Consider the following 14790-nt stretch of genomic DNA (forward strand, 5'->3'; position numbering starts at 1 on the left):
TCATATTCAGGAATGGCCAAATGTTTGTTCTTGAATCAAAAATTACTTAACTCACCTTGTGATATCTTCAGAAAGCTGGGTCGGATCTGGGGGATAGAACTTCACTGTGTACGCAAAATGCCAAGGGCCACCTACAGAGAAAGGAAGATGAACAACAAGAAGGAAGCATCGAGAAGAATTCAAAAGTGAGCTTTTGTTCATCGCCTTGACTGTAACTACACTGTGAAAAGAAATCAGATACTGCTTTTCTATCTTATGAATGGATCGCTGGATGAAAAGCAAGTGAACAGCTGGTGCACTTTCACACTTTAAAATTACATTCACTTGCATGAAAAATGTGGGGGATTGTCAACAGACGTACAGTATTTTTCACTTCAATGTACCTGGATCAGCAGCCATGGAAATCACTTGTTCCCAAACTGTAGATCCCTGCGCATTTTGAAAGTGTGAGATTTTAGTTTGAAATCTCGGAGGGCCGTGTCAATTTATAACGAAGATAATGATCCGCAATGGAGTGTACTGTTCTTTCAGACCAAGTTCTATCATGGAAACAATGTAATCTACAAAGGGTAATGAGTTTCATTCTGGTGTTTTATTGTAATAACCTCATTTTTTATTCTGCTATTTCTCCTCCTCCTGCAGTTGACAAAGTAAGACAATAAAATGACAATAGAAAGTAACACAAATTTTATTTAAGGCTTTTCTCCACGATACCCTGCAGAGAATTAATTTCTGGTTATATTCAACTAATTTATAGTCTATTCTTGCAGGCTACTTTAAAATTAGATTTTAAAACAAATTGAAAAACTGAATTACATAGTAATGGGAGACAAAAAAAAACATTCAGTGGATCATTCAGACAAATTAAACATTTAAAAGTACAAGACAAAGTAAATTTTAAAGGTAGAACTTGGTTGAAAAAGCAAATTTAATTATCAAGATGACAAACAAACCCAGTCTGCCTGCAAAGCTTTTAACTCCACACCATTTTATCACGTAACTACATCATTTTCCTTTCCTCGATAATTATAAAAACTAATGTTGAATATGCTGTGTTCAGTTTCCCCAAGAATTGTCTCCTTCCCTTTTTTTCCATATAGCTATGTAAATCCTGGTTTGGGCTAGGGATTAAATTTTTGCAAAACAGTCTAATGGACTCTAAAATCCTATACAAGTTATGATGTCAATTTTGTCCCATTATACTGGAAAAATATTCTCAGAACTGCACTGAATCTTGAAATTTTTTTTCAATAACTGTGAAGATACATTTGTTTCAGACACAGTCTCAGATAATGGTAAGGTTTGCAGCATAATCTCTCAAGTAATTTGACTGCAGCTCTCCTTGAAAGATTGTACAGACTCGACACAATCTGCAGAGAAAAGGGCATAGACATTGCAAACACTTACGAGAAGCTATGCCTACGCTCTTAAAAATAAGAAAGCTAATAGGGAGGACTATCTCTGATTCTAAAATCTTTTCACATTATCTAGACAAATACTACTTATTTGGACAAACTTATATGAACTTCATAAAAACAAAAAATTAATTCATAAATACAACTAAGTAGTTTTGTTTAACCAAAATGGACACAAACAATTTAAGTCTTGCCCATTAAAAGAAAAGTGGGGTTTTTTGCTTAGCATGCAGGAATAAATAATTTAATCATCATTGTGAAAAACGCAACACCTATGTACACAAGTGACAAGAAATTGACAATGAAGTTTACACATACATTAAAACTAGAACAGAATAACAGATTTAAAATCATAAAAAAAATCAAACACGTGAAGGACAAGTCTTTTGAAGAAGATAATTTTAAATAAAAATGACAGAGCCATGGTAATAAAAAAGCTTTGCTTCACATCAGACTGATCACGTATCAAATTCAGTTCTTTACACATGATCACATGCCTATGAAACATTAGATATTGAATTTATTGCTCACTACAGCTTGAGTAAACACATATCGGAAATACTCATTTCAAAGAAAGCGGCTCAAAATACTCACTTCGGATTTGCTTTTTTATCTCCTTTGAAGGATCTAGCCAGTTCTGAAAACATAAAAACTTTCAGTAAAAAAGACAGTACTTACATTTCCATGCACTCAAACTTTCAAATGATGAAGAGACAACCTTAGCTGCGATCCACATTCAATTACAGTTGTTAGTAACACCTAAAGTTGCCACAGTTCCATTGATAGAGTTTATAAAGGAAACTTATAAATATTACCCTTAACTTTAATTGTGATTGTTACTGAAACATAGAAACGACGACAGGAGCAAGGGGAGGCCATTCAGCCCTTCAAGCCTGCTCCAGCATTGTTCACAAACATGGTTGATTGTCCAACTGAATAACTTTGTCTCCGTAACCTTTGAACCCATTTGCTCCAAGTGCTGTATCTATTCACCTCTTGAATACTTTCAATATTTTGGCATCAACTACAAAAAGGTTCTACTTCAAATTTAAAACTGAGGTTTATAAAAACTTTATAAGGCTTCAAAAGTTACCATTTCAGGACCATGATGAAAAAGGAATATCTGCGCTCAAATTCTTTTCCACAAATGTAATCGAGAGTGCACAGGCATGTCTGAGCCGTAATAAAAGTCTGATAAGGTCACACAGTTATGTTTTGAGGAACATGATTTAAAAATAAGTGGCTTTGTAAAATACATTTTAATGGAACTCGACGCATAAGCTTTCAAAATACAAAACAGCATACGTTTTTAAAAATGTAGTTTTCTGAATTTAAAGTGCCCACTATGACACCTGACATCTATACTTGCACTTCACGAAAATAGCAGTACAATTTTTTGCTGTTTAGAAACCAGAAGTATGTATGAAATAATATTCCAAAACCTTTATGATTATATATTTCACAAAATCACAAGTAGGAAATCCCTGTATTTGTTAACATTATTTTTAAGTAGGTCTCCTCTCACTCCTGATTTTCCTCACCTATTTGGATTTGCACAAAGATAATGGGAACTGCAGATGCTGGAGAATCCGAGATAACAAGGTGTGGAGCTGGATGAACACAGCAGGCCAAGCAGCATCTTAGGAGCACAAAAGCTGACGTTTCGGGCCTAGACCATTCATCAGAAAAGGGCGATGGGGAGAGGGTTCTGAAGTAAATAGGGAGAGAGGGGGAGGCAGACTGAAGATGGATAGAGGAGAAGATAGGTGGAGAGGAGACACACAAGTTAAAGGGGTGGGGATGGAGCCTGCAGATGTGAGTGCAGGTGGGGAGGTAGGCAGAGGTCAGTCCGGGGAGGACGGACAGGCCAAGGGGGCGGGATGAGATTAGTAAGTAGCAAATGGAGGTGTGGCTTGAGGTGGGAGGAGGGAATAGGTGAGAGGAAGAACAGGTTAGGGAGGCGGGGGCAAGCTGGGCTGGTTTTGGGATGCAGTGGCGGGGAGGGGAGATTTTGAAGCTTGCGAAATCCACATTGATACCATTGGGCTGCAGGGTTCCCAAGCGGAATAGGAGTTGCTGTTCCTGCAATTTTTTAAAAAAAAAACTTGAGGTTGAGTGGAAGATAGTGAAGCGGATGAACTGTTTGAGCTCCTCTTGGGAGCACGAGGCAGTGCTGATACAGTCATCAATATATTGGAGGAAGAGGTGGGGTTTGGGGCCAGTGTAGGTACGCAAGAGGGATTGTTTAACCTATAAAAAGTTTTTTCTTCCCACAAGCTTCAAAATCCCCCTTTTCTGATGAAGGGTCTAGGCCCGAAATTTCAGCTTTTGTGCTCCTAAGATGCTGGATTTGCACAAAACTGTCTCACAGGCAATTAGTTATAAATCTAATCAAAAACAAGATGCTGTTGCGGTTATCATGCAGCTTTGCATTTTTTTTATTCCAATATAAATATTAAAGTGCACAACTTATTACTGTTCCCATATACTGTGCATTATTGATAGAAATTCTCCCAATAATGTCAGTTATGTCACTGGTTATCTAAAATTCTCGTAGAGCTCGCTTATTTTTTATATGAAGGGGAAATTAAACTGAATAAAAAAGTCACTTTGTGTCTCAAAAAGGCCACACTTGCACAAGCCTGAAGGTAGGGAACAAATTATTCACTTTGAATTTTAGACATCTAGATGATTTTGTCTATAAATGAAGGTTCAAACCTGGATGTAAAAGTAGAAATTAAATTTCATTTCAATATGAATGAAATTGCATGTAGCTTGCCCCTTTCAAGAGGATTGCAATGTACAGGGAATAGGATAATTGCCGATCTACATCCTCTATAACAAATTGCTTTGCTGATTTTCAATTAGAAGAACATAACTAGCCACCTCAGTTCTGAGGAAGGGTCACCGGATCCGAAACGTTAACTGTTTTTTCCTGCACAGACAATGCCAGACCTGCTGAGCTTTTCCAGAAATTTTGCTTTTGACCCAGTTCTTTTCCTTCTCCAAATTTCCTAGAGTCAGTTGTCATATATCCATTAAATCAATCAGACTTCCCTAGTAGCTGATTATCAACTTTCTGACGGCCTGCTGTATTGGCAGTAGCACTGTATTCTGTTCTTAGGAGGCTCACTTCATTTTTGCACAAGGTGGTTGTTCTATGTTTTTAAATTCAGACTAACAATTAGATGGCATATGCTGAGATGGGAGAATAAGAAGGACTGAGATATTCCAATACTTAAATGAGGTATTTTATACAAAGTTTTATCAGTGCTAATTAGTTCTTGCTAAAGCTGCATTTTCATACTCATTTTAATAATTTATTGGGGTTATGGGTCATTATTCCACTTTTTAAATAATAAACCATTGGAATCATATCTCATGAAGCAGCAACCATTCTTAAATATAGTAAGAACTGCCAATGCTGGAGTCAACCATTCTTAAATGTTTTTCACTATCGAATGTTACATCTAGTTATGTAGCATCTCAAACTCTTTGTATTTTGTCTGACTGAACACACAGCTCACATTTGTAAGACATGCATAAACATAACCTACGCTTATAAGGTCCATCTTACATACTGCTCCTTGAGCCAGTGGATGTCATGACTGCTATTACACTAAGTCTCGAAAAACATAAACAGTATTGCAAAATTTCAAGAGCTGGTCCGCTCTTACGACAAACTTGTGAATTGAGGGTGGTTCCAAATGGCTTGTACACTTTTAGTAAGGCTAACCATACTTTGAGGTTTTCCCAACGTAAATTATGTTTTGGGATCACAGCAAGTTCTAATAGACAATTCTTTAATTAAATAGTATTATACTGCAGTTACGTTATACAATATTGACAAAAAAAATCTAACCCTAATTATATTCACAATTTTTGTTCAAAAGTTGCACAAAACAGAATTTTTCTCTTGCATTCTGCTAATTTCACACCTGTAAAAAAATAGACAAAGGTTGAAAACTGGATGTGCAACATGTTACCTAGAGATGCCAGTTCATTTGTACAACGTTTCTGCATTAAGGCAGAACTGATTTGAGCTCCAAAACTGGCCATACATATTCTAATTACATGGAGGTGACAGATCGATCTTGTACACCATTTTAATTCATCACCTGAATGTTGAAATGCACACAATTAGTGCAACGCAGAACGCTGGACTAAAGCTACATAGCTAAACAAGATCACAGTGTCAGCATTTTCAATGCACAGATTCACAATTTTATTCACGGTCAGAATCTAGTGGAGGTTCCAGAGAAGAAAACTAGGCAAACGGGCAATTCATTTTGGCAGAGTCAAAACATCTGCTCTCCAATGATTTTTCAAAGAAGTTGGGAAGCAAGTAGGCAGTGGATTAAAGGTGTATCATACTTCCTCATCTTAGGTAACATGACCCTTTCTAATGTATTAGCACATAACATATATTCATTAAAACACATGAGGACTAGATTAATTTGTACATTTGTGATTAAGTCAGCAGCAAATTCAAAACACAATCAATCATTCATATTCACAATTGGTTAAAGGTCACATACAGCAGTTTTACGCAGAGTTTATGGTGGATCTGAACCGCGTAGAAGCTGTTTTTCCTCTATGAAGAATTTTTTTGAAGTGGAGAGAGCAGGCTGAGTTGCTACATTCAGCTCAGGTGTCTAAGGCAGTTTAACCATGACTGTCCAAGGATATTACGGATATTGGATCAAAGTTGCCTGGGGGAAGTTGGATCTTAGTTGCCCTAAGAGGTACCATGGGGATGGAGGGCAGAGGTCAATAACATAGGAAAGGTCAATCTAAATCCAAAAGGTAGTCCAAGCAAGATAAAGTGCAAATCAAATGTCGAGATTAGGAAAGTCAAGATTAACAATAGGCAGATCACAGTTGATTGAGGGGGTCAACGAGGACTCTTTCAGGGTGCCGGGGGAGCAGTTCTATATTGACAGAAAATTGACTAAGGACCAAGGTGGTGTTTGGAACCAAAGGTGGGTTGAGGATGATGATGATGGGAAGGTTGAAGGTGATGGATGAAGATCAGACTAAGGGAGGGTCAGGATCATGGATTTCAGCTCCAGTGCCCCACTCCAGAATTGGAGTGTCCAGAGATACAGCTAGAAGAGGTTGATAGAGAATTCCATGGAAGAGGAAGTTCTCCATGGTCAGGTTGGTGGAGATGTACACAAAAATCCATCAGACTCTGAACCTGACATCAGAAAGTAGAGGATTCTTGCTTTGGAATTAGAACAAACTTTTGAGGGAACACAGTATGACAGAAGTCATTGCACACACATGGATATCCAAGACTGACCACGTGTGTATCCTGGTAGGATCCATTAGTTCTCCGGTTGTTGGATGATACACTCCCACCCCCCACTCCACTGCAAGTCTTAAATTCTGCTCTGAGTGTGCAATCCTCAAACATAGGTTTGGAGCTCTGAAAAGGACAGAAGAAGCAGAATTATATTTATCATTAAGTAGAATAACATAATTCACCTTTTGGCTTTCAGAGTCACAAAATGTCAGCCCGTAGTAGTCCTTCTCCAGCAGGTTGAGATGCTCACAGACCAGATCAAAAAGCACTTGTCCCTTGGCCCGTTTCTATGAAAGAACAACATTAAGACAAAACATGGAATGGCCGTTTATAAAATGCATGTTTATGAAGTTAAGCACTTAAAGTCCAATCTCAGGGCTCAAGCACCTTATAGTAGTTTCCCAGCCCCTCAGAGGCTGCATAAAGAGAACCACTTGTACACAAACCTTCGGCGAAATCAACCCCACAACATTTGTGATCTTGGAACTAGGTTTCAACAGTCAAAATTAAGGATCTTAAAAACTGTGAAGAGTCCAAAAGCTGAAATAAAATGAGTGGATGTAAGTTGAAAACCCCTTGTGGGTCTGCATCTTAAGAAACGCAATAAATTCAATTGTACTCTGTTCGAGGAACTTTGCTGCACTAGTAGAGAGGTACATATCAAAAAAAACAATTCCTGTTGGCAATTTGACTATTTTCATGAATCAATGACTACATAAGCATGAGGGTCTAATTATTCAGTTGGTTTGTGTTAAGAATTTTACAACCTCTACACATCAGAACGCATTTCTAATTGCTCAGACAAGGGATATACGGCCCTTGCTGTAGCGTTCATGTCAATTTAATGATATTTACACTGCATCATTCCACAGAGATTTGTTTTCTCAGTGTTTCACAGGTGAGGCGTGCAAAGGTTATAATACCTGAACACTGGTTATCAATCATTGTCTGAAAATTAAAGATGCAACTGCTAATTCACAAAGCAGATGCCACTGCTTCTTTAACGGTTAAATCAGCTAAGGCTTTTGCACTGAGCTGGTTCTGGTCTCATTGCACACGTACCTTGTTTCATTTTCCGTTCTTTCCCTTTTATCCAAAATGGATTTTGAAAATCTGCTGGAGGTGGAGAGCCAAATAAGGGGGTCCAGAATTTGTCAATGTCAGCCACAAGGCCAGTTGCCAGCATCTTTCTGCCACCTGGCAGCTTTTAAGCAGGGGAGCTGTTAATGTATTTAATGGCTCTCTTAAGGCTAAAGATCAAAGGCTGCCTGAAATTTTCTGGTCTGTCAGAAGACTGCACAACAATACAATGGGCCTGATAGATCCATGGAGGTGATGCCCTGAAGCTGGGGGAGCCAGTGTTCCAGTGTCAATTTGACATCTCGCCCCCACCAGATCCACCTTAGCTCCACAGCCACAGCTAAAACCACAGGCCGTAATGTAGAAGGGCTCCCTCTTGTTGTGCGATTTTCCACCCAGATCCATGAGTTTGGGTTTGAGGTAGGCTGATCGAGAAGGCAAGGTCGAGTACAGTCTTCAGCTTTCGACTTCTTTATAACACCGTTGTTACATATAAACATTAAAACTAACATGAACAGCATTCAGAGATATACAGTGGCTCAGTGGTTAGCACTGCTGCCTCACAGCACCAGGGACCCAGGTTCAATTCCAGCCTCGTGTGCCTGTCTGTGTGGAGTTTGCACATTCTCCCCATGTCTGCGTGGGTTTCCATGTGCAGATTAGGTGGCCATGCTAAATCATCCCTAGTGTTCAGGGATTGTAGCTTATGTGGGTTATAAGGGGATGGACCTGGGTGGGATGCACTGAGATTCGGTGTGGACTTGTTGGGCCGAAGGGCCTGTTTCCACACTGTAGGGATTCTATGATACCAGACTCAAATCATACAGTTATGTTATTGAAGACTATTCTATGAGGAACTCTACAACCTGACACCAACCAATTTACTCCACATGCTTCTCTGCACATTTTCTAACATTCACATTACAACTATGCCACCACATTTGCAATGTCATGGGAGTACTAATCCAGAATCCAAGGGCCAATGTACTGGGAACTTGGGTTCAAATCCCACCATGGTAGTTGGTGAAATTTGAATTCAATAAAAATGTTAAATAATAAGCAGGTTTAATCACAATCATGTCATTAGAACTTACCTGGTTCATTACTGTCCCTTAGGTAAGGAAATCTGCTGGTCACCAAGCGACTCTGGTTACACAGCAACGTGGCTGACTCAACTATCCATTGGGCAGTCTGGGATGAGGAATAAATGCCAGTCTAACCGATGACATCCATATCCCATGAACAAATTAAAAGGGAAAGACTTTTTGTCTCTCTATGCATTTTGGTTTCTTCTTCCCTTGAGCCCATTTATACTTGTGCCATTTAAGCCCAGTGAACAGCAGTTCTAATGGCATCATTACAATAATGGCTTGACAACTGGGTCTTCTCCCCCTCCCCCCCACCTTAATGGTTTGCATAAAATACTGAGAGAACCCTTTCACCTCAAGGCAACCTCTCTGTCCCTCACTTCTATCGTTAGGATCCAGTTCCATTGGTGCTGGATTATTCATCTGCTATCTTTGATTAGATGGCAAGCATGCTCGTAAGTTATTAATTTGTCATCTGTTTGAATGCGTCAGGTGACCATTTCTGACACAGCATGGCTCAGGCCTCAGGCTTGATCCTGGTGTCAAGGAGCTGTCCCCAAACCAATGACTCAACCTGAAGCTCTTGATTGTTTTCAAAGTCCCACTGCACTCATCAGATATTTCTACATCAATTACTCAACTCACTTGGCATTACATTTCTTAATCACCATCATAGGCTTTGTTGGGCTGCTCTTTCAAATTTAACATTTAGATTTCTTTGGTGAATTGTTGAACCGTAAAATTACACAGCATTAAAATAAATTTCAAAAGCTTTTGTAACCCAATTATACGCAGGTTATTATGAACATGACAGCTCCCTTTTCCCAAAGGTATCAAAGGTTAAAGACAAATATCTTGAAATTACTAAATTAGCAAATGCTGCAATGACCCAACATTCTGCATTTTGTTTCTTCACCAATGAATTAAATTATTTAGCTGGGTCATAATTTTCTTTAATGGATCAATTTATTCGAGCCAAACTGAGTGAAAGGGCGCATCTCTGTAGGGATGTTTAATGTTTTAATGAAAATCTGTAGCTCAGGTGGCGGTCGGAGTTGTTGGTTGGTTCACAGAGCTGACTGGTTATCATGCAAATGTTTCGTCTCCCTTCTAGGTGACATTGTCAGTGCTGTGAAGCCTCTGTTGAAGCGCTGTTGTTCTGACCCACTCTGAATTTATATGGTTCAGTCTGTCATGGCGGGCAGTCTTGTACCATTGTGGTATGTAGATGGTGTCAATTTTAACATGTTTTTAATTGCATCAGTGGTTGAAAAGCAGGCCTCCAGAAATTTTTGTGCTTGTCTTTGTCTTGCTTGTGCTAGTACTGTAACTTCATTCCAGTCAAATTGATGTCCTTCCATTTCGCAGTGTATTGAAATGAGGGGGAATTGGTTGCGCTATTTTGCTGCAGGTTGGTGTTCATGCATCTTGGTGGCTAGTTTCCTGCCATTTTGTCCTATGCAGTGTTTCTTCGAATTGCTGCATGATATTTTATATATCAAATTTATCCGGCTCATTGTGTGTATGGCGTCTTTCGCCTTTGGGAGTAACTGGCGAAGTGTTACTGTCGGTTTGTGTGCTATCCTTATTCCACAAGGTTGTAGGGGTCTTGTAGTCAGTTCGGATGGGTTTTTAAGATTGGGTTGGGTGAGCAGTGTGTTGGGACGTACAGTGCCTTCTTGGTGCTGTTTCTTTACCAGGCATTGGTTGACGGAGCTGTTAGGATGTCCCTTGTTTGCAGAGACTCTGTACACGTGTTCCTCTTTGCTCTTGTGCAGGTCCAGTGTGTTGCAGTGAGTTATCGCTCATTTGAACAAAGTCTTGACACAACTCTGTTTGTGGATGCTGCGGTGGTTACTCTTGTAATTCAGGACTTGGTCTGTGTGAGTAGTCTTTCCATGTATGCTGGTAAAGAATTCCTCGTTGTTCGCTCGTTCCACCATTACGTCTAGAATAGGAGTCAATTGCTGTTCTCTTCTTCCCTGGTTGCCCAGTGGTATCAATGTGGACTTCACAAGCTTCAAAATCTCCCCTCCCCCTACCGCATCCCAAAACCAGCCCAGCTTGTCCCCACCTTCCTAACCTGTCCTTCCTCCCACCTATCCCCTCCTCCCACCTCAAGCCCCACCCCCATCTCCTACCTACTAACCTCATCCCACCCCCTTGACCTATCCCTCCTCCCTGGACTGACCTATCCCCTCCCTAACTCCCCACCTACACTCACCTTTACTGACTCCACCCCTGCTTCTTTGACCTGTCTGTCTCCTCTCCACCTCTCTTCTCCTTTATCCATGTTCTATCTGTCTCCACATCTCTCCCTACTTATTTCAAAAATCCCCTTCCTCTCCCCCATTTCTGACGAAGGGTCTAGGCCCAAAACGTCAGCTTTCCTGCTCCTCTGATGCTGCTTGGCCTGCTCTGTTCATCCAGCTCTATGCCTTGATAACATACTCACTGAGATCAAGTGATATTAGTTAGATGGTGTGTTTCTTCTTACTTTGCTCGTTTAATGATTACAAAGATATGTTTGTGATCATTACATGAGCAAAAAGTTAGAAGAAAGCAGAGTTAATGTTTCGGTTCCAATTACCCCTCATCAAACTGATGTTAGCTAGGAAAAGGTCGTTTAGTTGAAGAGAGGGTGGAGCCCAGAGAGGGAGAGGGAGAGGAACACTTTGGAAGACAAAGGGATGGATGATCGTACCCACTAATGAAAGAAAAGCTGATAATGGGAAATATATTGCTCCTTGGACACTCTTCTCACCACATCCTGCAATCTACATACAGTGCCATGCACACACTCAAGCTCTCTCTCCTTCAGAATTGCCTCATGCTCTGACGCAAAGTTCACTTCATTCTCTGGCTTGTTCAACATTCTAACAAGAAAGCTCTTTTCTTCCATGCATTAAGGAACACAAGCTTCAATAACTCAGATACTCATGCCCCTCCTCTCCTTCCTTTCCCTGACTCCATTCCTTCTGCTATCCCCAATGACCTTCCACTCTCTAACGGCACTCTGTGCTCTCAGATTCAATCTTAACTAGGTTATTAAGCCTGCCGATAAGGGTGGTGTTGTTGTTGTTTGGTGTCCTGACCTCTGCATGACAGAGGCTGAGCGCCAGTTCTTGGGATCCCACTACCAGCTTTTCCTTCTCGTGGGCGCACTATTATCCATACCCTTGGCTCCCTAATTGTCATCTTCTCTCTGGGCTCCATCTCCACCTGTCCACTCATTTGCTTCCCCCCTTGCCCCCATCCCCTCCATCTTCAGTATAAATACCACCTTCTCCTAGCTGCCTTTAGTTGTGAAGAAATATCTTGGGGCTTGAAACATTAATTCTGCTTCTCTCTCTGCAAATGCTACCAGACCAGCTGAGTTTCTCCAGTAATTTCTGTTTTTGTTTCAGATTTCCAGCATCTGCAATTGTCAGTTTTATTTTAAGTGTCTAATCTTGTTATTACTTTAAAAAAAATATTCTATGAACTTTACCACTGAATGCTAGCCAATTTAATCTACATACTTCTCTACACGTTTCTCATATTCCCATAGGTTTCTGTATTATGGATTGGGATGGGTGGGGATGTGGTAGGTTATTTTATATGCCCTTTCACAACCACAGCAAAAACACACCCAGTCGAGGCACATAATCTTCAGTCCAAAGAGTCAATACATCAAGCTGATGGTGGTCTTCTGTAAAGCTATCCAGTTAGTCTCACACACCTCTTTGGTATTATTTTATCACATTGGTTCACCTATTTATTTAAAAAACATCATTAGTTCAAGAAAGTCTGTGGTCTTCTTGGGATTGCAAATGGTAAGAATTGGACAATAGTTTATTGTTGTCTTCATTTATGTTTTATTGACTGCAGGTTTTTCAGCCTTTACAAACTGACCATGTTATTCTGGAAATAGCAAATTGATAAAAATAGTTACTGATGCTCTCTACTGCAATCTCGCTCTTACTAATCGAGAATTCTAGATTTTAAAAAAAAGTGGCTTGGAAGAAGCTATGAAAGAAAAAAAATGCTTCAATTAAAACACTCTAGGATTTAAAGGGTGAGATGCAAAAATTTTTGTGCAAACATCCAAATTAATGCAAATGGAAAAGCACTAGGACAAAACACAGCAGGTATTTTAGATCCCAGTCTGCAGGTACCGCCCCAAAGATTTGGGATTTGTTCTCATGCAAGTTTTCTTTCACAATTTCAAAATGCAAATAACTCAGACTGGCAAAATTATGAAACGAAACAAGTACAAACAGCGTTGGCAATAGCATGAACAACCAAATTTCTTACAGTATCTCTCCCCAAGATTCCATCTCTCCATGAGTGACACCATTGACTGTTTATAATATGTGATGGTGCCTGGGGCGAAGAAGGTGCAGAATGGTGGGAGAGGTGACAGTATATTAGAGATAACAGTATATTAGAGATGAGGGTGCTGAGGCTCAAGGTCCCTGCCATTTGTGAGATTATGGGTTCCTTCCTCCCTCCCTGGGAAAAGAGGCTGATGAAGAGCAAGCCAGAAAAACCTGCAGATGCAGTTAACTCTGCATCCAGTCATGGTTGCGGGTGTGTGGGTGTTGTTCATTTTCAGGCCTCAGTGAGGAGAGGGAGAGGTCAAAGGCTTCATGGTGCAGGGGAGATTGGAAGGCCTGGAGATGTCCAATTGCACAGCATTGTCCAGCCAGGCACACAGGATCCAGTAGATCTTCGATCAGCAGTCCTCCCCTTGGGAGATCTGTCCTTCACTCAAGGTTAAAATCAAATGTTACACAGAAATGAGTCCTGCCGTCATTTCACAATATTTCACACACACACAGACACACACACACACACACACACACACACACACACACACACACACACACAGTGGATTTCCAAGGGCACAGAAAACATCATACAAATGACGTGTGAGACAAACGACTTCTTCCCATTTCTGAAGGGTCCTGACACTGAAATGTCAGGTTTCCTGCTCCTCTGATGCTGCCAGGCCTGCTGAGTTCCTCCAGCTCCAGACTATGTTACCTCTGACTCCAGCATCAGCAGTTCTTACTACCTCTATGTTGAAGTTCACCATTTGTTCACAACCTACATATTATTATTTCAGGGTCCAGATCCTTACATACAAGGAGCCAGTGTACTTTAAAGCAATTGTTCTTAAACTAGGGTCTGCAGAGATCTTCCAGATGGTCTATACCTAAGCCACCATTGTATGGCATGAGCAATCTTCCAGGGTGCCATGGTCAAGACTAAGTGTCTGACGATGACCAGGGTGGATGCTACTTCCCAATGAGCCTTCTCTCTAGTTGTTCCCTGTTTTCTCCATATTCTGTTTGCCTCTTCTTTCTCAGTATGTTCTCCATTTTCTACACTCCAGAAGTTCTTGCTCTCTTCGGTCTCCTACCAAGGATAGACAGACTGTGCAATAACAGGCAGCCACTCAATCTAATCAGTATCTCTAAGTAATCACTTTCTTTAAAAGATTAGTAAATGTTTTTTACCTGCTACACTTTTCATAACTTCAGCATTAAAAGGTGCTAGAGAAGGGGTGGAGATGAGGAATAATCCACTTGAAAAAGGATCTTCAACCAGATACCTTTGAGAATTGCTGCTTTAAAGCAGTAAAACGTCCAAACACATGAATATAAATTTAAATCTGATGCATCTATTCCAACTTAAAACAAAACTGGAAAAGGCTAGGATCTTGAACTTCTGTGATCATGAACCTATGATAACTAGTAAGCATATTCAAGTGGCAGTTAAGATGATTAGTGCAACTTGTGATTATCTGACCAAAGCAGTGCATTCTGCTAGAGATGACTAACTGGCTGGTAGCATCCATGACAAGACAATCTGCATAACTTCCATTTCCACAAATGCATAGTAAGTGACACAA

The 14790-nt window shown here is 40.3% G+C and overlaps 1 protein-coding gene across 12 annotated transcripts in view; it reads right to left on the minus strand.

Annotated features, from left to right (window-relative positions):
* The window catches only part of LOC125461522 (band 4.1-like protein 1), a 279674-nt gene that overhangs the window by 72456 nt on the left and 192428 nt on the right, over nucleotides 1–14790 (minus strand). For all 12 annotated transcript variants that reach the window (XM_048550411.2, XM_048550412.2, XM_048550414.2 and 9 more), the window contains exons 4-6: nucleotides 6906–7010; nucleotides 2010–2052; nucleotides 56–131 (exon numbers count right to left, since the gene is read on the minus strand). In XM_048550411.2, the coding sequence (XP_048406368.2) occupies nucleotides 56–131; nucleotides 2010–2052; nucleotides 6906–7010 (224 nt within the window). The remainder of the gene's footprint in view (nucleotides 1–55; nucleotides 132–2009; nucleotides 2053–6905; nucleotides 7011–14790) is intronic.

This window comes from Stegostoma tigrinum, chromosome 19, assembly GCF_030684315.1.
Source record: "Stegostoma tigrinum isolate sSteTig4 chromosome 19, sSteTig4.hap1, whole genome shotgun sequence".
Lineage (NCBI taxonomy): Eukaryota > Metazoa > Chordata > Chondrichthyes > Orectolobiformes > Stegostomatidae > Stegostoma > Stegostoma tigrinum.